We start from the raw sequence: 25,596 nt of genomic DNA on the forward strand, positions 1-25,596 counted from the left end.
TCGCAAACCTCAAGACCATCTAGCTTATGTCATCAACACGGACGACAGTCATCTCCCAGGAACCCACTGGGTAGCCGTTTACTTTCCTCAAGAAGGATGTGTGGAATATTTCGATTCGTACGGACTGCCTCCTTTGGAAGACGATATCATCGACTTTATGAGAAGAAATGCTCAAACCACCCGATTCAATAATGTGAAATTACAAGGCACAGATTCCTTGGTGTGTGGACAATATTGTGTGTATTTTCTGCATCATCGCAGCCTAGGCTATTCCTTAGAACATTTAGTAACTCATTTTGATCCTCGTTCTTCTTCAAGAAATGATGTGAAAGTAGATCGATGGTTTTGTGACCATTATGCTTATCTTTTGTCTCAAGCTAGGAAACGTAGTGTCCATCAGTGGCCTAATGATTTCCAACAGTGGAAATCACAATTTCATTCACAACGTTGTCAGCCCTGTTTAAAGTAGATTGTGAATTGAAAAAAATGTTTGTCATTTTTGATGTTATAGTGTTGGATTATTGTTAAAAATGTTAGAGTTGTTGTTGGTTAGTGTTAAGTGATTTTTGAATAAAAAATGTTGTGTTTTGAAAAAAAATGCCTTTGTCTTTTGTTTAGCTATAAGAATGTTTGATTGATGCTCTTTGACTTCTTACTATCCCTCTCATGACACTCATTGAACGTTGCGGCTCGAAATCCGTGTGGGGGATGTTTTCCTTCACGTCCGCGCTTTGACTTTAAGAACCGGGGTTGTTTCCAGTCTAACCATCCATTGTCGACTCATCCTCCTACGAAGATGTGCTCCAAACTAGCTAAGCTCAACGAAGCCTACGTGAATTTGCATAGGGTCAGACACAGTCTGATACCGAAGCCAGAAGAAATAGAGAATGTGAGAATGTTAAAAGTCACTGAAGACCTGATAGAAGAGCTCTTCAGAGAAGAAGTGAACAGGGAGAAAGAAGAATGGACAGAGAAGTACAGACTTCAGAGACAGCAGCAACAGCAACAACAACAACAACAGCAGCAGCAACCTGAAGCTGACAGAGGCTTTGTCGATTGTCGTATCGACACCAAAGAGTTCTTCTTCTCTTTCCGAAGAAGCAGACCTATCACCAGAAGGTCTATCCTCAGAGGACATCGCATTCTTAGAAACTAAAAGATTGCCATAGCAAACAAAAAAAAACAACAGCCCTTTTCAGGGCTACCCCAATACTCTAGAAAGGAAATAACCATCAATTTGCCAATGTGTGTAGGTAGAGTAGTGTGAATATAAACACTAACTCTTTTTTAAAAAATAGTGAGAGTGTATGTGTTTGTGTATAAGATTGTGTGTTTGTAAGTGCTCAAGTAGGTTGGTATGGATAGTAGATTAAAATGATGTCTTTTTTTTTGGTGTTTGAGGTGTAGATTTAGGGTTAGATTGGATTGCTTTGCGTATCCATAGTCTATTGAAGTGGTTAATAACAAAAATTTTTTAGAATAGGAATGGGTAGCATAAAAAGTGAGTGAGTGTTTCTTTTAGGTCCGCGCGTTGTTTTTTTTTTTTTTGGTCATGATCTAGTTAAGATCAATTTTATGTTTTTAGGGGGATGTTTTCCGTCACGTCCGCGCTTTCAGTATAAATTTAAACTCGCTCGGCAGTCTAGCTACCCTTGTTGATTGATCAACACCACCAGAAGAATGAACACCAGAATTGTGAAACTGCTAGAACTCCAGATGCACCTGGAATATGCCAGGCGCATACTAAATGAACTGGCCGCGGAGGCCATTGTCGAAGAAGCAAGAATGAAAGAGGAGGAGGAGGAAAGAAGAAGAAGAAAAGAAGAGGAGGAGGAGAGAAGAAACAAAGAAGAGGAGAGAGGAAATTTCAGAATCCCAGAAACAGAAAATTGGGATTCTGAAGCCACATATCCCGCCTCTGCACTCCCAAGAAGAAAGGTGAAAGGAGACTGGGGAAGAAGATGCTGTGTGTGGCGCCAGACCAGGAAGGTGCCATCATTAGATAGGTGCATCTGGGGTTAAAAAAACCAACAGCGCTTTTCAGGGCTACCCAATGCTCTAAAAAAGAAATAACTATCCATTTGCCAATGTGTGTAGGTAGAGTAGTGTGAATATAAACACTAACTCTTTTAGTGTGAGGGTATGTGTTTGTGTGTTAGTGTTTGTGTTTGTAACGGTTCACGTAAGTTTGTGTGAATAGTAGATTATGGGTTTCTTTATTGTTTCTTAGCGTATGTGGAGAGTATATTAGTTAGTTAGTTAGTTAGTTGGATTATAGTGGTTTTCGTTCTTTTGAACATGTACCACTTTTTTATTCACGCACTGCGTGATTTTTAATTACTCCTGGGGGAAGGAAAAGGAGCCTCATCCCCCAGGCTTTTATGTACTCAAAGAGTACTTTTTAATTTAGCCACTCAGGTGTAGGACTAACTAGTCCTTAACAACCTGACTGAAAGGCTAATAGACATGAGTGGGAATAGTCACACCACACACTCGTGTTTCTTAGTTGGATTGAAATGCCCCAGGTGTCAAACCAAGCAGTATGTGACTCCCGCCACGATTGGTCGGCAGCGATGACGTCACATTAGGACACCCGGTCTTGTGGCATTGACGAAGTGGCCCGCTTTTTTGATATCATCAATTGCCTTTCCCAGTCCGATATTCCGGTAGACAGAGCCTTCCTTTTTTCCACTCTGTTTAGGTGGTGCAGGTTCATCAGCTTCATCGCCGCTGGATGATGATACTTCCAGGGCCGCTGTCAGCGTGGAAGTTTCAAATTCTTCAGTGTCGTCTGCCAACATTGCCTGGATTTGGCTGAGTATGTTAGTAGAAATAGCTGTGGAAGCTTGATTTAAAAGTTCAGCCAGATGTTGTTTAAGAGACAAGGAGACGGTTAGGATTATTTTTTTTATTTATTTTATTTTTATTTTTTTTCGTTTTCTTTTTTTTTTTTATTTATGAATTCCTTATTTATTTTGATTCCCTATCTTATTGGTTTGGAATGAAAACTTGTTTTTATGGTTGTTTGTATGTTATTATGGAGTCCTGTTTTAATTAATTCCTATTTTCCTATTTTAATTTTTTGTGGCCTTAATTGGTTTTTATTATTCGGGGTATGAACGGCTGTGTCAGTTTGTGAACCTACGAGACCTAGCAGGCCGTCATAATTCCCAAACAGTGATTTTGTAATATTCGTCCTTAATGGAGAGTATAGTTCGGGTTTTATTATATGAAATGAGAAAGTAGAGGGATGTTTTCCTTCACGTCCGCGCGTTGTTTCGTCATGATCTAGGTAAGATCAATTTTTATGTCTTAGGGGGATGTTTTCCATCACGTCCGAGCTTTCACTATAAGAACCCACAGTATTCGTTGTTCAAACCATTCTACAGAGAAGATGGCTTCAAACCACCTCGATAAATTGCAAACATTGCAAGACGTCCTTGACAATTTGGGCATGATGGAACAAATGCTAGTGAGACTCAATGAAGACCACTATTCTTATAGTCCGCATAGAGTAAAAATGGAGATTAACAACTTAAGAAAGGTAAAGGACATGATAAGTGGTGTGATGAAAGAAATAAAGGAGGAGAAGGAGGATGAAGAGGAAAGGATAAGGATAAGAGCATGGAACGAAAAAATTGAAAAAGAAGAAGAAAATGAGAAGAGGAAGAAAGAAGAGGAGGAGAAGAAAGAAGAGGAGGAGAAAGAAAAGAAGAGAAAGAGTGTAGGAGAGAAAATAAGAAGTTGGTGGAGAAAAAGAAGAAATTAGAAGCAGAAGAAGAAGAAGAAAAACCAAAGGCCCTTTTCAGGGCCACCCATATTTCTCGAAAAGAGAATGACTTTCAATTGCCTACCCTTTTTTTAAAAAAAAAAAATTTAGTTTAAAATTTTTTAAAAAAAAACAAAATCCCATATTCAATTCCCCTTGTCCCTAGACAGACCCAAACTCTATTCCCATGTTCAATTCCCCTTGTCCCTAGACAGACCCAAACTCTATTCCCCATGTTCAGTTCCCCTTGTCCCTAGACAGACCCAAACTCTATTCCCCTGTAATGGCAATTCCCATTGTCCCTAGAGTGACCCACGATTTTTCTCCATGTTAAATTTCCATTGTCCCCAGAGTGACCCAGGGGTGTTTTTAATGGTAATTCCCATTGTCCCTAGGGTGACCCCATTCACTACTGTCGATACAAAACAAAATGTGAAAAAACAGCTCCATTGCTGCCTTAAATACAGTCACATATATTAAACATTTAAGGGTCTGGCTTTAGTCGATACAAAACAAACATGTGAGAAAACAGCCCCAGTGCTGCCTTAAATACAGTCACACATATCAAACATTTAAGGGTCTGGCTTTAGTCGATACAAAACAAACATGTGAGAAAACAGCCTGATTGCAACCTTAAATACAATCACATATATTTAAACATTAAATCGTCTGGCTTTAGTCGATACAAAACAAAATGTGAGAAAACAGCCCCATAGTCACATATATTAAACATTGAAGGGTCTGGCTTTAGTGGATACCAAACAAACTGTGAGAAAACAGCATCATTGCTGCATTAAATACAGTCACATATATTTAAATATTGAAGGGTCAGGCTTTAGGCGATACAAAACAAACATGTGAGAAAACAGCCCGTTTGCTACCTTAAATACAGTCACATATAGTTAAACATTGAAGGGTCTGGCTTTAGTCGATACAAAGCATAAATGTGCGGATAACAGCCCTTTTGCTACCTTAAATACAGTAACATATTTAAATATTGAAGGGTCTGGCTTAAGTCGATACAAAACAAACATGTGAGAAAACAGCCCCATTGCTGCCTTAAATACAGTCACATATACTTAAATATTGAAGGCTCAATATCTGGCTTTAGTCGATGCAAAACAAACGAATTACGAATTCCACTGAATTCTCACCCCTCTATAGTTGTGCATTTTGTGAGAGAGTGAGCCACACGATAAGAGTATAAAGTTTTCAGTGATGGACATTTATTATGAGTAAATTAAACATTCATAACAAAACTAACTTTATGTATTTGTTCAAGCTGCTGGTTGCTTAGGAAAACGTGTGTATGTATTATATATTTTGTATTATATATTTTCTAATTGAAAATGTACGATTTCACCGGAAAGAAATTTTCCTCTTTAAAAATCAAATATGGATAAAAGTCACTTAAAGTAGACAAAAGAAGGATATCATATATAAAGACAAGCAAAAGCTAAGCGAGGACATTATACGCAATGCTCTCTGACAGGTTGCAAATGGTGCAATGGATGAGCAATAAATGTATTACTTACCGAAAATAACTGGATCAAGTGTACCATTTTTCAATCCTTGTATAAGGTTGGAATTAAGTGACTCTAGTTTTTCAGTTTGTGTTGACTGCCATAGATATTCAGAAAGAGGTTCATCTTTTGTTGTTGCGCATACATTGGGAGATTGGACGGCGAAGTACCTCAACAAAACGTTCTCCGGAAGCTTGCATTCCAACTGTTTAGCATGTTTTGAACCTTTACCGTCCGACAATACCACTATCATCAGGATCGTCAACGTCAGCACCAACATTTCCTTAATTTCTGCCATTCCTCATATACCTAAAGTACGTTCATTGTATTCATTACAGATAATATGCACTTATTTCTTCTTTATATTAAATATTAAATAACTTTGTTAAGTACAGTGTGCCACATATTTCACTAAATGTGGAATACATTGTATGCCATAGTGCACTACGTGGTGTAAAGTTAACGCAGTACTGGTGTACTACCAGTGTAGAAAAGTGTAATGTTTCCTTTAGGCTTAAGATTATGTATCATGCCAAGGTCTGGAAGGGAGATGTGTCAGGTTGTGCGATCAAGTAGTGAAATATGCCTGCTGTCAAAGTAAGTATGGTAGATGTGCCCGCTGCTGCAAAAATGGGTAGAAATGGTTGAATAGACTGTTATATTCTTTTTAAAAGTAATTCCAAGAGGGAATAAACTCAGTTTAAGTCTGTTTGGAAAGAAAATCAAATGATTTTTGAAAGTAATAATTTCATGTAAAATTAAGATGTCATGAAATAGAAAGGTTAATGATTAAGGATGGGAGCACGGGCTACGTCAGTTGCAGTCTGTGAACATCGATGTGTATGTGTGTGTACACAATACTTAGAATAGGAGGGCGACGTCATGGTTAGACATTAATTAGGAGGATATGATGAGGATGTTTCCTGGCAATGTATTACAAGTAACATGCGAAACAATTTAAATATCATAATTTCAGAAATTCTAGAGATTAAATTTGGATAATATTTGGCTATCTAGGGCTGCCCAAAATCTTGGAATTAAATAACAATAGGTAAGAAAATGTGAAAGAGTTTGCCTTTTGTAGTAATACCTGATTTCGCAGAAACTGAAATGTGTCAAGAATGTCGCTGCAACAGCTTGTTGCACATATACATAACAGTAAACATATTCATTTCTTAATTTTCTAAGATTTACGATAATTCTGTTATAAATGAAAGAATACACGCCTATTTGCTTCCCTCCTCTGATGTTCGGTTTGTACAGAAGTCACATGAAAAGACCTGACAATGATGATGTTTAAACAATCTGATCATCAAGACCTCTCAAAAATCACGTGTAAAGTTAGGATCGATCGACGGTGAAAAGACCTTTCACCATTGATGGATACTAATTCTTTCCTCCACGACCTTTTAACGCTGTTGTGTAAGCAATATAAATTTTATACAGTTGCGTAATGAGGGTGAAAACTGGTGCTAGGAATATCAGTTTCGATTTCAATTTAAGACATCTTGATGAAATATGATTACTTCTGTTTGGAACTTATTAGTAATACGGCAATGATTAAAGGGAATTTAAGGTCTAAACCAGGTGATTTTCTTTCCATTTTACTTGCCCAGAGATAACAATAACGCCTGCAAAATCAACACCTCCAATATATATTCTATTTTTAGGTATCTAGTATTGTTTTAAAAACACCAAGAATGAAGTTAACATTTCTGACACAGTAAGTTCATGCTTTTAATATTGCTGATGGTGGTTAAAACATGCTTAGACATCTTGATAAATGTTTCAGATCCCTTACCGACCTATACATATATGTTCAACAAAATACGTTACGTTGAAACTTCAGAAGACAAATGTACAGAGTATGGCGTTTAATGTGACGAACCCTTTGTGGCTAAATTACATAATATATTATATTTATGTAATCATATGAGCTTGACTTCATTTAACCTTGCGCTGCATATCCTTATTTAAAATGTTACCTTTGCCCCATACATAATTACGTTTTGATCACAATATGCAATTTCCGGTTGTACCGAAAGTAAAATCTCATTTAATACTGAATCGTAACATAGACTATCAGGCAAGTAATTGAAAAGAAATTTATATCTAATATTTCATTATAAAATAGCTTGCATATGTGGTATCAAAATAAATGAACAAATAAATAAATAAAATCAATAATTGTTAGTAGCCAATATAGGTACAAAAAGGTCCATAAGTCCCATTTAAATATATCAAAACATGTATATCAAGACGACCTATTTATAAAGTACACTTCCAGACTGTCCTTAGAGTAGTCTTCTCACACAGGTTGACTAAACCTCGATTAACAGATCTGCATCTCGCTCGGGACGGTTAATGATTCGATCTGTATTCTTTTGATGTGATCGATAAAATAATATTATTTACACAAAATCTCGAGATATCTTCACGTACTCTTCTAGCCCAAAGATATCTTTTGTATAGTCTAGACTCCTGCGAACAATGATTTAAAACTTCGAATGGTTAGTTTTGGCCAGCTAGTCACTGAGGAGTGTTCGACTTTGTAGAAAGTATTTTATATGATTGCATTCACTGGATATGCACAATGAATATCAAATATCAATCTAAGAAGTAAGAAACAAAATTTATGAGATACGAATGAAAGTTGTTTCATATAAATTTAAAACATTTGGAACATAGCTGGAAATCGTTGAATATAATGTAATATTTATTTCATATAAATTCGAAATATTAAACGTAGTTGTCTGTTATTCCATTTAAAATATATTTATTAAGATATTGAAATCTTTGACACGACTAAAGTCCCAGTTTCCTTGTACCTATCACATTCTTAGGGAAGGTTTTTGCGGTACTAGCCTCCTGAAGCTTGTGACAATATATACAAAGATGGAAATCTCCTCACTTTGCTAGTGCCTTCAATTTGTATAATAGAGTAAAGAAATAAAAAAAGACTAGTATTACATATAGGGGCTTAAACTTCAGTAACACGACCAGGTAAAACCCAACAAGTTTCCAAAATATAAATGTACTTAAATCAAATTTTAAAAAATCAAACAAAGTGAAAGAATTAAAAATAACCTAAATTTTATGAGTTCCTAGAATATAATCATAAACTGTACTATCAATTTCTCACTAATCCGGAACTGTGCCACGGTATTCAGCATGAGTGTTCTAATGTACCTATACGTTACCGAGCTAGCACCACTGAATTATCTTAGTTATTAATCTGAATGTATTTCACTTTAATATCATCCCGTTTGAATAAAATAACACTGATGATCTTGAAAGTTAGACTTAGATATTCAAATCCTTGAATAAATTCACATAATCCAATAAGTACTGACTGATTGAATTAACGATGTTTAACTCTGCTAAACTCAAATAACAAAAATATATTACTTCCTCTCAATGACTCTTACAAAAACTGCACATAACTTGAAGAATTTTTGTATTCTCAGCATACAGTCTCAATATACGCTTCAAATAAATTTAATATGATTACTAGAAGATCATGGAACAATTAAATTGCATTGTTCCCTTTCAAAATATCTTGGTCGTCTACATACTGTTTTATTTAATATCCAATCAACGGCTAGGGCACTTGTGATATTTGCATGCTATGTTGACGTAGGTGTCCATTCAAATAAAGTTATATACTTGAGCGACATAGTTGTTGATTTGACCTTCGCGATCGGCCTTCTTACGAATAAACTTCCGACAAAGAAGTGTACATGTACTTTACTACAGTGTTATCCAGCTACTGAATCAAAGAATTTAAAATATAACTGTCACAGATAATGTTGCGCTCCTGTGCAAAGAGCTATATTTACTGATAGATACAGTGTTTGCGACTCTACGAAAATGTAATTGGCTCAAAATGTAACATCATTAATAAGATGCATGATTGCTCTTTAAACATTGCCCTTTGAGACAGTCATATTTCGCCCTTGACGTGTGTGCTGCATAGTCAGGATGTTGTGAAAATCAGTGTAACGTGTATTCGACTTGTGTAGACTTAAGATATATCTTCTATCGAACAGGATTCTTAAAGTTGAACCGAGTTAATGTTAGGGAGGAGCGTTCTTTTGCATCTACCACTGCTCTGAAGGAATATAAATTTTTGGTTGCTACTTACCTTGTAACTTTTATTGTCTGATAGAAATGGTCCTATATCATAACAAACATATGGAGATAATCGGAGCTAATTTTATCACTCGGAATGATTTTATCTCCTTCAGATTATTGCTTTGTTACATCAAACTCTCGTTGAGCAACTGTACACGAATCCATGTGGAATGAAGAGCTATTTGAAGTAAACCTTCCGATTAAGTCCTGAGCAGTAATATGGGGGAAAATGAGACTCAGATTGAGCATTTAGACCCAAACGGGAAATCCTATATTAACTGGGTCTATTGTTTTAATATGGAAATGGATACATAGACCCAAATATAGTAACAATATTACAAGTGTCTGACCTCAGCCGGGGTTACATAGTAACAGTGTTCGAGTTGACCCAAATTTGACACTTGAGATCTAGACGGAAAATCCTATATGAAATGAGCCTATAGGTTTAACATGGACATGGTGCTATAGACCCAGTGATGAGACTATTGGGACCCAGTGTTAGGACTAATGGAGGTACTTGGGACACTTGACGGCAGCTGTGTTTACTAAGGGGCCGTTCGGGACACTTGGGGGCAGCTGGGTCTCTTGGGGTCATTGGGACACTTCGTAGCAATTGGGTATGTTGGGAAGAAAGGGGTTCTAAGCTTGAGTTGCAAAACATAAACATACACAACGACACATAACACAGACACAAAACACACATTTTTAGTAAATTTGTATGTTTGTCAACATAGGACAACAAATAAACAAGCACATACTAACATTACATATACAAAATATAACTATTTTATAGCATCATTGTAATGAAGCTTTAAATAGCTATAATCAAGCAAAACCCAGCACTAAAATGGATGTGACTAAAAGTAATGTTAAAATTACGAAATCGATCCTGAATCCTAAAGAGACTAAAAATATCCCGAAATATTGGATTACATTGGCTCAGACTAACAGTAGTACTACGATTACGAAAATGTTCCAGACTCTAAATTATCAGGAATGTTTATTTCTATTAAACATGGCCTAGACTAAAAATAGGACGAATCTGTGTCGGATTTTTAAAATGTCTTTTTCTTTTCTTAAATTGCAGACACTAAAAGAAGTACCGAAATTACCAACACGTCCCAGACTCACAAAGATAAATAGAAAACCCCGGAAGATTATATTCAAATTGTCGTGATTTACACTGTAATTCCGACAACATCTCGAACGTGAATGGAAACTGATGATTATTCACTAAATGTTGTTGACGCAAATGGGCAAGACAAAGCCAAGCAATAAATTCTCAGACTGCAACGGACCTTAGCGGAGACTGACAATAGTCCGGAAAAATTCTTTCTTTTTAAATTACCACGACAAACTGAAACAATCTTTCGTAAAAAAAATTACAAAAAGGTGGAGACAAAAAGTAAAATTGCATTTATAATCCAGCACACTACATATACAATCCAGCACTCCTTTTTTTATTATCCAAGCACAGCCGATAAACAATCCAACACCAACGTTTTGAAAACAATTCACCACCTACTTTTGATTACAATCCAACACATCATATATATTATGCAGCGCACAATCCGTACATCCAACACCCTATATATACAATCAAAAATGCCTTGTGTAGTGCCTAAAATCACTCAGCGACTAAAAGATATCGATATTGTGTAAAGGAAGGAGATGACTTCACACAAACATACTATCCAAACAAACATATACCACTCAACACCCCATACACACTCTCCATAACGCATTGTCATAGCGTAGCTTTTACAAGAAGGAAATGAAATCTCACAAGCATACCATCCATCCTTCACATAAACTATATCATCCAAAACTCCACGCACATTCAGACACAATACAACACAGTCACTTCTTATGACTATCTAAGCACACCACATATACAATCCAGAACACAGTTTTGATTCCTATCCAAAATGTATAATGATCTCAGGGAATTTACCATGGGAATGTATGTCTGTCATCCAACACGGAATACACACAAACCAACAAATTAGATCAAATCCCACTAACAAGCTATTACAAGCCACATACTCCATCAAATACCCAATATACAATCCCAAAGCCCTTGAGCTATCATAGTTTTAAAAATTTGATAAAATCTCACAATATCCTATCACACACCACCTCCACCATACAACACTACATACACACTATCACCAATGTTTATTGTTAACGTAAGTTTAAAAGGAGATGAAATCTCACAAACATAATATCCATAATTCAACCTACATCATCCCACAGCCTAAATACTATCCGAAATGTATGTTGTTTGCGTAGAGTTTAAAAAGAAGACGATGAAAATTCACAAACATACACTCCATGACACTATTAACACCATCAAACAACACATACACACATACAATTCAGACAAAACGGGAAATATTTTGAAACAAGCCACATGTAATGCAACATCATCAATCACATCATCTCTAAAACCAACACCCGATACATTCTAACCAAAACGCCCATTTTTAGCGTAGAGATCCTGTGTTAACGTAAAATTTTAGAGGAGACGAATTCCCACAAAAATAATGTCCATACATACCCATACCTTCAAACACCTCATACAAAAGTAGTGAAGGGGGCCACCCTAGCGACAATGGGAATTAGCATTACAGAGACCCCTGGGCCACTCTAGCGACAATGGAAATTTAACATGGAGAAAAATCGTGGGCCACTCTAGCGACAAGGGGAATTAACATGGGAAAAAACCCTGGGCTTGTCTAGCGACAAGGGAAATTTAACATGGGATTTTTTTTTTAAATTTAAAAAAAATAAAAAAAGGGGTAGGCAATGGAAAGGCTATCTCTTTTCGAGAAATATGGCTGGCCCTGAAAAGGGCCTTTGGGTTTATGTTAATATGCCCTTAACATAAAGGGCATCTGCAACATCTTCTTCTTCTTCTTAGGCTTCGTCGAATGGTAGGTCCATAAACTAAAACTCTTTTCAGGCATCCTTGCCTCTCCACGTAAATTCTACGTATCCATAGGCTCGTGTCGGTCCTGTTGACAACGGTCCACTTGGATCGGACATACATGAGCATGTCCGTCCTGAACATCATCGTTGACACAAGGGTTGAAGATTCAACGTCTGTCCACATGTTGAGGCTCTTAGAATAGGTGAATCAATGCAGTGAACGGCGCTTATTTATAGGGGCGGAAAGGATTGAAACGGATTGAGTTCATTTACCAATCCGAACACGCGTTACAGAATTCAGTCAGCTCGCATCCAATCCGAAGAGAGCAGTCTGTGACGTCACGTAGTCAATATAGATTCGCTAGCGCTTGTGTGCAGTCAATCTATGCGACAGTGATTCAACATGACGGAAACTCAGAAAACGATCCAGTGGGGTGCACCAGCAGGGGAGACTGCCCAAGGGAACCCGGACTTACTTTCAGAAGAGGTGAATTGGGATTTTGTGGATTTTCTCTCCTCGCAAGAATTTGTTCCGGAACCTTCGTTACTTTCTTCATTACCGCAAGTGGAGAATTTTAGACAGAGACAGAAAGAAGAATTGGAGAAATTTATACAACGACAAAAGGAAGCGGAACAGACTTTTCTCCTACAGCAACAGCAACAAGAAGAAGAGGTAAGAAAAAAACAACAGCAACAACAGCAAGAAGAAGTAGCAGCAAAGAAACAAGAGGGTGAAAATCAAACGGTCACGGTACTGTTGGACATTTTAGCGGAGTTAAGAAGTCTGAAACAAATGTATCAGACTTCTTTATCACGACCGAAGAGAATACGACCTTCCCGAGCCAAACACGTTAACCCTGTGACTAAGCCTACCGTACCACCCTTAGTGATTTCAACCCAATCATCATCAACATTACGCAGTCCAGAAGTAGGCCTTGGCCGTGGCAAAGGCTTAAGGCAGTTAAAATTGATTGCTTAAACTCACCCCTACACCATGAAGAAAAAAGGCCCTTTTCAGGGCCACCCACATTTCTCGAAAAGAAATACAATTTCAATTTGCCAATAACTCAAAAAAAAACCTCACCCATTTTACCCTTATAGTACGTGTCTGTGTATGTGTGCGTGAGTGTAGCTTCTTATTTTAAAATCAAAACTCAATGACTCTTACCTTATATCATTAATTTATTCTTTTCTCCATTTTTTACAATCCAATTCACAATTCACAACACATCACTTTAATAAAAAGTTCATTGATTTCTTCTTTTCTCCTTGTTTAGTCTCTCTGTTTTTTGAATTTCTTCACCGTCACACTCTTTTCCTCTTCTTCCTCCTCGCTTTCTTCCCTTCTTCTTTTTTTCTCCTGTTTCTTTTTCTTCACCTGTCTTCTTTCTTCCTCAGAAGAATCCCTCTCTTCCTCTGAAGAATCCCTCTCTTCTTCTGAAGAATTCCTCTTTTCTTCTGACTCCTCTTGTTTCTTTTTTGGGCAATCTGGAGACCAATGTCCTTTTTCTTGACAATAATAACAGGTATCTTGACTTTTGTCTTTTTTATCCCCTGTTTTTTTTCTTTTTTGACGGTCTGGACACTCTGAAGACCAATGCCCTTTCTTCTGACAGATATAGCAAGTATCTTGACTTTTATCTCTAAAGGAAGGAGAGTAGTCCGTAGGCTGGTCTGAAGAGAATTTTCTAATGACCCCTCGCAAAGCTCTGACGAAACGTTCCATCTGGTTAGTCTCTTCCATCGTTGTGCTCGGCTTGAGAGTGAAATGAATAGTGAAAGGACAAGACACACACCCTTTTATATACGCTGGTCTGCTATGACTATAAAGTAGTTTATTGTGTTTGAACTTGAGTCATTTGACTTTTTGCTTTCAAGATGAAACGATCCCATTCATTCGAGAAGAAAGAAGAAGAAAGTAAGAGGCAGAAACGTGATCTATCGCCTAGTACCAGGGCTGAAATCTTGGCACAAATTCATGCCAGTGATTTTGAAGAGGACATGAGTGAACCAGAATCCGAACCCTCTAAACCAAATTCACCACCCTTTGTCAACCCTGAAAAGTACTATTCCATTCGAGAGACGGAAAAGCGCTCCTCTAGAAAATTTAGAACCACGGCTTACAAATACACGGTGAAGTTTAAAGATTTCAAGTCCGAAGTACCGTTAGAGAAAGCAGAAGTGTTCATCACTGAGGTGTGGGATTCTTTGCTCACTGCACTTAAGCGACAATGTCAACCCAAAGAAGACGATCGCTTGAGACTTTCCATACAACACGACGGTTTGAAATCCCCTGTTTGGATCGAGTTTAGCACCCCTGCAGAATTGACTGCTTCCAAAGTCATGGACAAGATTCAACACGTACAACAATCTAATGATCAGTTTGACATCACCGATGGTAAAGCCACACTGGACATGACCCACGTCTCTCCTCCTCAAGGGACAGGACGCAAAAAGATGTTATTGGTGGACGACCTTCGCAACACCAAAACGAGTCTCGTCCGAATTAACAACCCTCATGACCAGATGTGTTTAGCCCGTGCCATCGTGGTGGGACGAACCTATGCCAACAAGAACGACACGGTAGAATGGAAAAGAACCTGGAAAACTATTCAACGATCCGATCGAGCCAAACAACGAAGCGAAGCAGAACTCCTGTTACAACAAGCCGGACTGTCCAAAGACACACCCTGTGGCATTCCTGAGATGCAAAAATTGCAAGATACCCTAGCTCCACGATACACCTTGAAAGTACACCCTCAAGAAGTGCGCGGACCTCTGTTGTTTCGAGGCCAAGATTTTAAGGACGGAAAATACATTCACCTTTATCATCACGATGAACATTTCGATACCATTACCAGTATCACCGGATTCCTGAGATACAGATATTACTGTGAGAAATGTGACCATGGTTATAACAATCGAGAGCAACACAAGCATTGTGGATCGAAATGCTCAGGATGTTTGGCCTCTTCACCCTGTCTGAGCGAAGAACCAGTGCCTTGTTCCACTTGTCTGTGCACGTTTGTCAGCCCTACCTGTTACCAACAACATCTGAAAACGCAAGGTTCACAGAAGAAATGCGCTTGTCAACTCCTGAGATTGTGCCCTACGTGTGAACAAGTCATACGTACCAATAATACCAAGGCACACGTATGTTCAGGAAAGAAAAAATGTCACATTTGTCACCACATCGTGGACTTGGAACACCAATGTTACGTGCAAAAATACCAACCCCCACCAGAGAAAGAGGACGGTCACAAGAAGAAAGGCAATTTCATCTTTTTCGATTTCGAATGCATGCAAGAGACCGGCATTCACATTCCTAATTTCTGCGTGGCTCATCGAGCGTGCGAGAAGTGCATTCAAGAACCTATCTTCAGTCATTGCCCTCACTGCAGCAAGATTCCCGGAGGGCGTGAAAAAATCTTTCGGGGACCTAACACGTTAGCCGATTTTGCCCAATGGGTCTTAGACCCCGTCGAAAAGACGTGGAGCCAAGAGGACATCGAACGTTACGGAGATTGTCATCGTCATGCCACGGTGATGGCTCACAATTTCTCCGGATACGATGGACAGTTTCTTCTCAGATACTATACGGAACAAGGCACCGAGCGTCCTAAAGTGACTTTGAACGGAGCCAAAATCATTTTCATGCAAGTGGGACAAGTACAGTTTAAAGATTCGATGAGTTACTTGGCCATGCCTTTGAGTCGAATGCCTAAAACGTTTGGAATGACAGAAATGGCTAAAGGGTACTTTCCACACTTTTTCAATACGGAAGCCAATCAACATGCCGTTCTACCCCATTTACCTGAGGCTCACTATTACGACCCCGACAACATGCGTACCGAACAACGAGAAGCTTTCTACGCTTGGTACCAGGCTCATGCCTCTGACCCCTTCGACTTTCAGGAAGAAATGTTAAAGTATTGTCGTTCCGACGTGGACATTTTACGACGTTGCTGTGGAAAATTTCGAGAACTGTTCATGGAACACGGAGGGGTGGATCCTTTGAAAGAAGCTTGCACCATTGCCAAAGCGTGTTCCTTAGTGTATCGACAACGATTCATGCCTGAAAAGACCGTGGCTGTCATCAGTCCTCAAACGACCCACTATGTCAAGCGTCAATACTCGGTCAAAGCCCTACGTTGGTTACATTACTTGTGCGACAAGGAAGACAAGTGGATTCAGCATGCCCGCAACGGAGGGGGCGAAAAGACCATCGGAACGTATTCGGTAGATGGCTGGGACTTAGAAAACCCCAAGATCGTGTACGAGTTTAACGGTTGCTTATTTCACGGATGTCCCGTCTGTTACCCTGACCGTGGTACTAAAAATCAGTTTTTGCAACGAACCATGGAAGACTTGTACCAGGACACTTGTCAGCGACGCCTAAAGTTAGAACAGCAAGGATACCAAGTGGTGGAAATGTGGGAACACGAATACGATCACCGCTTGAAAACCGATCCCGAGTTTAAACGCCTCGTGGAAAGTTACCAGTTCATGGACCCGCTGAACCCGAGGGATAGTTTGTACGGAGGAAGGACCAATGCCACCTGTTTGCTGTACCAAGCCGACGAAGAGAAAGGAGAAGAAATCAAATACTTGGATGTGTGTTCGCTGTATCCCTACGTGTGCAAATATTGTCGCTTTCCTGTAGGGCACCCGCAATTGCTGACGGAACACATCGACCTGAAAAACATTCGACAATACGAAGGCTTGATCAAGTGCAAAGTTTTGCCTCCCACGAACCTATACCATCCCGTCTTACCTCACCATTGTCAAGGCAAACTGATGTTTCCCTTGTGCCGTACTTGTGCCGAAACGTGCAACCAAGATCAGCCTTGTCAGCACACCCAGGAAGAACGGGCCTTGACGGGAACCTGGGTCAGCGTAGAATTGTTCAAAGCTCTGGACATGGGATACCAACTGTTAGAAGTGTACGAAATTTGCCACTTTCCCAAGACACAACAATACCACAAGGGTGACCCTACTCAGAAAGGCATTTTCGCCGACTACGTGGATGCCTTTTTGAAACTGAAGCAAGAAGCCAGCGGCTATCCTTCCTGGTGTCACACTCCCGAAGACCAAATACAATTCAAAGAGAAATACTACGAACAAGAAGGCATCTCTTTAGACCACATCGAGAAAAACGAAGGCAGGCGATCGTTTGCCAAAGTGATGTTAAATTGCTTGTGGGGTAAAATGGCACAACGACCGTGTTTACCCAAGACGGAATATTTGACAGAACCTTCCCGCTACTTCCAGATGATTCACGACAAAACCAAATACATGAAACACGTGGACGTCGTTCGAGAGAATTTGATCTTGGTCAATTATGAAGAAGATCTGGACTTTGTACAAGACGACCCTTTTGGAAATGTCATCATTGCGGCTTACGTGACAGCTCATGCTCGCTTAAAATTGTACGAAGCTTTAGAACTGTTAGAAGAACGCGTCCTGTACTTTGACACGGACAGTTGCATTTACATCCATCACCCGATTCAACATCACCCTAACATCGAAGGAGACCGTTTAGGAGCCTGGACAGACGAGCATCCCGACGACAAGATTCTAAGTTTCGTCAGTGGCGGTCCCAAAAATTACGGCTACGAATACCGGGACAAACAAGGAGAAGTGCACACGACGTGCAAAGTGAAAGGACTGACTTTGAATTATCGTACCAGTCGAGTGGTCAATTTTGGGGTATTGAAAGAAGCCTTGCAATCGGGAGAGGATGGAAACTTTAAAGTGACCACCTATCAACCGAACAAGATTGTACGTTTACCCACTCACCACATCGTCAGTCGGCCCTTGGAAAAAGTCTATCAAATCGTGTACCAGAAGCGAGTTCGACTTCCCAATCATTTCACCTTACCGTATGGACACGTTGGTATAAAACATTGGTTGTAAGAGGATAGTTACCCCACCAGAAAGATGACTTCGCCACAGCAAGAATCGAGTGAGAAACCCGATGAGAACTCCAAGTTCAAACCCTACCATTTTCCAGTCTTCTTACCTGACTATTGTGATTGTGCCCGTCGATTGGACACGTTTCAGAAATGGCCTACGGATAGGGAAGGATTACCTTCTTCGCATGTTTTAGCTAGAACAGGATTTGTCTACTTGGGACCTGAGTCAGGATTGGGATACGAGGTACAGTGTTTCGCTTGCGGACTGAAGTTACGAATGGATCTATGTATCTATAAAGATTCAGCTATTCTGGAGCATACTCAATGGTCTCCGAATTGCCCTTACCTTTCTATGGCCTTTCCATCCATCACACTACGGTACAATGTTGACGGTACCTTAGAGACGGTACCTTCCAGAACAGGACATAAAAAACGTAAAAAAGGAAAGATGTACAAGTTGGAGACTGCATTGAGACTAGTATAAAAAAGGGGCTATGGTCAAGATCGATAGTTCATTGTGACTACCAAGACCGAGCGAACAAGATGAATACTTTGAAAAAGACATCGTTCCAGTTTGGGGATTGTAAAAAAGTTGTATCTTCCTCTAGTGTGACTAATACTGGATGGATAAGACCCATGCATTGCGACGGAAAATGTCCGGAAGGAAACTGCGATTGTCCATGTGGTTACCATTGTAATTGCGTAACGGAGTTTGCAGACGAGTGCGATTGTGAGCCTTGCGATGGGACCGATGCTGCACGTTGTGACCTGAGTGATGCCGTAAAGCATCATGGGAACTTTGTTTTCACTGCCCCTGTCATGGAAAGTGATGCTGTGCGTGTCAAACCTGAGGGATGCGAAAGCGATGCCGCTCGTCCTCTTAGACATTTTACCGGGTTTAAAGGGGAATGTTCACCTTCACGTCTACCCCCCTACGGATGTCATCCAGCCCTGAGCAAACTCCTGTTCCTGTCACCCAACCCTTATCGAAACGAACCTGTGAAAGACGAATATTCGTTTCCTGTGCGTTTGTCGGAATACTGCGACTTTGAAAATCGTCTTCAATCGTTCAAAGGAAAATGGCCAAAGTATCTGGGAGGACCGACCCCCGAAGAATTAGCCAGAGCCGGATTTTTCTACTTGGGCGAAGGAGATAAAGTCAAGTGCTTCAGTTGCGGTGTGTCACTTCACCACTGGGAACCGCAAGATTCGGCCTACGTTGAACATGCTCGATGGTCACCGAATTGTCATTACTTACCCTTAGTGGGACCGAGACATTGAAGAAACTTTTTACCATAATCATCTGTTCATGGATACTTTACAAGAGAACATTCGTGCTTTGCCTGTGGAGTTGAGAGAACGCATTTATCGAGAGCTGGTCAAAATACAAGTGAAACGTAAAGAACAATTGCATCCGATACGTCACCGGTGTTTGAACCACTGGTACCTTCAGGCTATACAAGGACTGATTCAATTGAAAGTGTTCCATTGGACAGACATTGATCAACGACCTCCTGGTTATAAAAAGGAATGGTTTGGTATTGACGATTCTATCTACTACATTGTAAACGTACTGCATCGAATTCCAGAGGAAGAGTTAACGAATTACAAACTTTTTGAACACAATGTCAACTTGGTGAAAGAGGAAACTTCTGAACGAATTGTAATGTGTAGATTAGTGACTCAACGATTTAAATTCGACACTGAAGTGAAACCATGTTTGTGCAAAGAGTACATTTCTTGTGTCAGACCAAAGAGGATTTAGTATGACCTATTCATGGATACTTTACAAGAGAACATTCGTGCTTTGCCTGTGGAGTTGAGAGAACGCATTTACCGAGAGCTGGTCAAAATACAAGTGAAACGTAAAGAACAATTGCATCCGATACGTCACCAGATCTTTAACCACTGGTACCTGAATGGTATAAGAGAACTGATTCGTCAGAAATTCTTTCAATGGTCAGACATTGTTCAAAACTTTGAGGTCGCTAATGATCGACATGTTCATGATTATGGTTACTTCGAGATTCAGCTAGTGCAATGCATTGAGGAAGACAAGTTAAAGGATTACCAACATATTTCACGTGGAATCTACTTAGAGGAAGAGGAAACACCTAAACGAACTCTGACGTTTCGGTTACAGTATGAAAGATTTAGATTCCCTACTGGAGAACGAAGATCTCTGGCTAGAAAGTACGTGTATTGCATCCGAAAAAAAGAGAATATAAAAAGAGGCTGTCATGCCACGGTTTATGTCACATGTCATCCAACAGATTCCGTGGAAGGAACTCAATGACCATATTCAAACCGTGGATCATTACCATCAATTATTACAAGAACTGTATCCATTCAATTTGGGACGACAAGTGGTGTGTGTCTTAGTGACTTGTTTTCTGGGATTTCGTTTACCAGCCGATTCCTTGTGGACTCTTTACGATCAGTACTTACCACCTCCATGGCCTTAAATGGTCACGAAAAACTCCTTTTGTTCAAAGCCTTGCGTTTTCATCTGGATACTTCTCGACCTCAACAGGAAAAAAAGATTCGTCAACTTTTAGCGACCCAAGACGTGTATGACGATGTGTGTGTAGCTTGTGACTTACACCCTCATTGGACAGATGTTCGTGATTGGAAAAAGGGGGGTTTTGAGGCTTGGACCCAAGAAGTGGCCCAGTATGCACAAGAGTTGTTCAAGGAAAAAAGTTACTTTTCAACCCGTGTTAGTGACGGTGCCAGAAGAACCCGTCACCGAGAACAACCACTCGCTTCAGGACAGGACTGTCATGGACATGCCTGAAAGGTCATTCCGGGAGGACACTTGTGTGACAATACCTCATGTAGAGACTGTAAGAACATTACACACTGTCCCTAGGACATCTTGGTTAACCAAAACATGTTGTACAGACACTTGTTTATATTCCACTTTGATCGCTTTGCTGTGTTTTATATTCCTGTACATCACTATTTGGGTTGTATGTATTTTTGTCTTTCGTGTTCATATTTGAAAAAAACATTCAATAAACGTGTTCTGAAAAAAGTATATAAACTCTTGTCTTGTTTGTTTTTTCGTGTCACAAGTGACATTTCTCATACCATGGCTACCTCTGCTGTCTCTGCTCCCTCTTCCTCTACTGTCAAAGTCATCGACGAACACTTAGATCGTGCCAGTTGGGAGGCTTTGTATCTTCGCCATCCCTTTAACATGCTCATTGCTGGACCTAGCGGTTCGGGCAAAACCGAATTCGTCAAACGTTTGATCGAACATAAACATCATTTGATCGATCGACCCCCTCAACGAATCGTGTGGTGTTACAAAGAGTGGCAATCGGCTTACAACCTCTTGCGAGAAAGTCAAGGCGATTCCATCGTGTTTGTGGAAGGCATTCCTAAAGAAGACGAAGGCATCGTCTCTGACTCCCGTCTAACCCATTTGGTCATTTTCGACGACATGTTAGGAGAAGACGAAGAAGAAATTAAATTGTGGTTCACGCGCAAAGGGCATCACCGTAATGCCAGTGTCGTTTACATCACCCAAAATTTGTTTCAACAAAGTAAAGCCCATCGCACCATCAGTCTCAATGCGCATTACGTGGTCTTGTTTAAAAGCCCTCGTGATAAATCGCAAGTGCAAGTCTTAGCCAAACAGTTAGGAACGCCTTGGCTGACTCAGGCGTACGACGATGCCACTCAAACTCCACACGCCTATTTACTCGTCGATTTGAAACCTACGACCCCCGAGGATTTGCGATTTCGTACCCACTTGTTTCACCACTGGTGCCAAGACGGAGGGCCTGTCCTGTACACGTCTCCGTCCTCGACTTCATTTCACTCCCCATGAAAAAATCTATAAAAACCTCAGACCCTTTTTCGTCTGTCTCACACAGTGTGAACATGACGTCCCTTCAGTCGCATCTTCCCGTCAAATTGATTCGTGCCTTGTATGGCATCAGCCGAGAAAAAGATCCACAAACACGAGCCCGTGTCTTAGAAGCTAGTCTCAAAGAAGTCTTACGATGGTTCACGGTGACGGCACGTCAATTACTCCAAGGAATCATTCAGATTCCTCATCAAACCCAACGCTTTTTCGATCGAAACAAAGTCGCTTTGGTCCAACTGGCCGATCCCCGCATCGACACTCAAACCAAAAAACAAATCATTTTGAAACCTGGAGGGAGCGGTACTCTAGGAGGGGTCATCATTCGCTCACTCTTAAGATGGGATCCTAATGCCCCCAAAGTTATCCCTAAGACAAAAGTTCAACGAAGCCCCAAGAAGAAAAAGAAAAAGACCAAGTCCCCAAGAAGAATAACTTCTCCAGTGGCAGGACCCTCCTCTTACCAGACACCACCACCATCACCCCGGAAAAAGAAAAGAAGCCCCAAGAAAAAGAAACAGAGAAAAAGTCCCCAGAAAAAGAAAAGTCCACAGAAGAAAACTAGTCGCAAGAGAGGCACTTCGGCCAGGACGCAACCTTACACTCGCAAGCCACGACCTGCCACAACGTCTCCGGCAGCCTCACGTTTGTCCACTTCTCCGTTGATGTCACCAGGAACTGAAGAGTACTTGGAGACGTTGATTACACCAAGAACTTCTCCGTTGATGACCCCCAAAAGAACTTCCCCAGTGGCAGGACCTTCCCATTTAGCGGCAGTGGCTGCTGCTCACAAAGTACCTTCTCCCAAAATCAAAGTTCAAGAAAGATCGGGCATGTTACAAAGTTTACTGGATTTGTCCAAGCAAGAACTGGCTCGATTTAGTCCGTTACGTACCCCTGCACGACGTGTCATGCCTGTCCTCAAACTGATAAAACGTAAAGACAATCAGTGGCGACGCGTTCCAGTATAAAAAAGGCCTGTGACCGAGTAGGGTATCAGTGTTTTTAGGTGCTCCTAAAGACTCAAAGATGTCACCCTCCAGAAAACCCCAAGGAAAGAAAAGAAAAGGACTACCACCACGTTTAGCCAAACATGGGGACCTGTTATCTGTCCTGTCCAAAGCTTCTCCACCCCTACGAAAAAAACTCATTCAAACGGCCTCCAAAGAGGTCATCGATACCGTGTGCGAATGTTGTTTGAACGTTTTGAAAGGCACGATCCCATTGTCCAAACACCAGAAACAATGCTTAGGCAAACATCGTCACGTTCTTCGGAAAATGGTTCAAAAGAAAATTCCCATTCGTCAAAAAAAGAAGATGTTGGTCCAACGTGGAGGCATTTTACCTCTCTTGTTAGGCCCCATACTGAAAGGAGTCTTGGGAACCATGTTGGGAGGACTGATGGGAGCAAGATAAAAAGGCCTTCGGAAGTCCCAAGATCTCAGAATTCACCCCTGACAACCCCATGGAAGGACGAAAACTAGCTTTAGTGCCTTACAAACGATGGATGGAATACCATCGGTGGCAAGAACAACGCACCCCGCATTTACCTCCCAATCCCAATTTGAGCGAAATGTCCCAGTTGCAACACGAATTGCAATCCTTGCTGGATCGCCAAGATTTGTCCGAAACAGAAAAATCGCAAAAGTACGGTCAACTCTTGCAAAGACTGCAACTCTTTCACCAGAAAGCTTTAGACGAAACAGCTTTACCCACTCTGAAAGATTTTAAGACCTTGATGAAAAGTCCAGCACCATCACCAGTACCAGTACCAGTACCAGTACCACCAGTACCCGTGACCAAGACAGAAAAAGGAAAAGAAGAAGAAGAAGAAGGGTTTCAAACTCCACCCGAAAAAGTACGCAAGTTAACAACACCACCTACCTCCAGAATTGGATGGATTAAAAAGATGATGGCGACCCCTTCTTCCTCACAAGAGAAAAAGAAAGTGAAGACAGAAGTGAAGACAGAAGTGAAACAAGAACCGATATCCCCCGCTCAGACATCCTCCTCTTCGACACCTATTGCTGGCCGCACACGCAAAGCCTTGCAATCCAAGAAAATACCCCCAGAGAAAAAGAGTAGCCTCTTCCAAGAGTGGGTGCCTTATTAACACACCAACACAAAATAAAAATGGAAAAAGTCTTAGCCAGCATTTACTACGATCCCTCCCATCCTGCAGGTTACGCAGGAGTTCAAAAATTGTATCGTGCTGCCAAAACGCGACTGAAAAGTCTCCGTTTACCTCAAGTGCAACGATGGTTACAAGAACAAGCTACCTACACTTTACACAAGCCCATTCGACGCAAGTTTGCCAGAAGTCGCACCCGAGTGGAAGGCATCGATCATCAATGGCAAGCCGATTTAGCCGATGTCTCTCATTTAGCCAGCTACAATCGTGGCTACAAATATTTGTTTTGTGTCATCGACGTCTTTTCCAAATTTGCCTGGGTCGTGCCTTTGACTTCCAAATCCAGCAGCGAGTTAGTGCGAGCCCTGCAACGGGTATTGAAACAAAGCGGCCGTCACCCTCTTCGATGGCAAACGGACAAAGGCACCGAATTTCTGAACCAAGCTTTCCAAAAAGAATTAAAGAAACGTGACATTCATTTTTTTACCACCGAGAATCCCGAAACCAAAGCCAGCATCGTGGAACGTTTTCAACGCACTTTGAAAGAACGTATGTGGAAATATTTTACGCATCACCACACTCTGAAGTACATCGACATCTTACCTCACCTGGTGCAAGCGTACAACCAATCTTACCATCGAAGCATCGGACGTGCCCCGCAAGACGTGACTCCCGAGAACGAAGTGCTGGTGTTTGAGCGCCTGTTTGGTACGTCCCCGACGAGGGCTGTCCCCAAGAAAAGTGGAGAGTTGACCGTAGGAGATTGGGTGCGCATTGGCAAAACCAAACGCACTTTCGACAAAGGTTACTTACCTAACTGGACGACCGAATTGTTTCGCGTCACTGGACGAGTGCATGGCCGTCATCCTGCCGTCTATAAATTGGAAGACATGAACGGAGAAGTACTCAAAGGAACGTTTTATTTGCCCGAGTTACAACGTGTCACCAAAAAAGAAGACGACGTGTACGACATCGAAAGCATTCTGGAACGCAGAACCCGTAAAGTAGGCAAACGACGTGTCAAAGAAGTCAAAGTACGTTGGAAAGGATATCCACCCAGTTTCGATTCTTGGATCGACGCTTCGCAAGTCATCGACTATAAAAAGAAGAAGTGACCATCATGCCCTTTCACACAGCAGCAGACGCAGCTACGTCGACCAGTCCTTCTTCCCCTAGTTCTTCTGTGCAAGATTTACAAAAACAACCCTTGTGGGTGTGGTGTGGAGAACGTGTGCCTAAAACGCAAATCGTCTTTTTCTGTCAAATCTTCGTGGTGTATTGTGTCATCGGGGCAGCCATCGCCAATTTGAGTTTGCAAC

The 25,596-nt window shown here is 40.8% G+C and overlaps 1 protein-coding gene across 2 annotated transcripts in view; it reads right to left on the bottom strand.

Moving 5' to 3' along the window:
* Positions 1-25,596, bottom strand: part of LOC149782670 (uncharacterized) — a 69,464-nt gene that overhangs the window by 30,269 nt on the left and 13,599 nt on the right. Inside the window, exons 1-2 of one of the 2 annotated variants that reach the window (XM_089934163.1) lie at positions 9,437-9,698; positions 5,305-5,601 (exon numbers count right to left, since the gene is read on the bottom strand). In XM_089934163.1, coding sequence (XP_089790289.1) covers positions 5,305-5,590 — 286 coding nt within the window. In that variant the 5' untranslated portion in view covers positions 5,591-5,601; positions 9,437-9,698. Of the gene's footprint in view, positions 1-5,304; positions 5,602-9,436; positions 9,699-25,596 lie in introns of those variants that run through there. The other variant, XM_089934162.1, reaches the window with a different exon arrangement.

The sequence above is a fragment of the Sinohyriopsis cumingii genome, chromosome 15 (genome assembly GCF_028554795.1).
Source record: "Sinohyriopsis cumingii isolate HCF-2022 chromosome 15, ASM2855479v2, whole genome shotgun sequence".
Lineage (NCBI taxonomy): Eukaryota > Metazoa > Mollusca > Bivalvia > Unionida > Unionidae > Sinohyriopsis > Sinohyriopsis cumingii.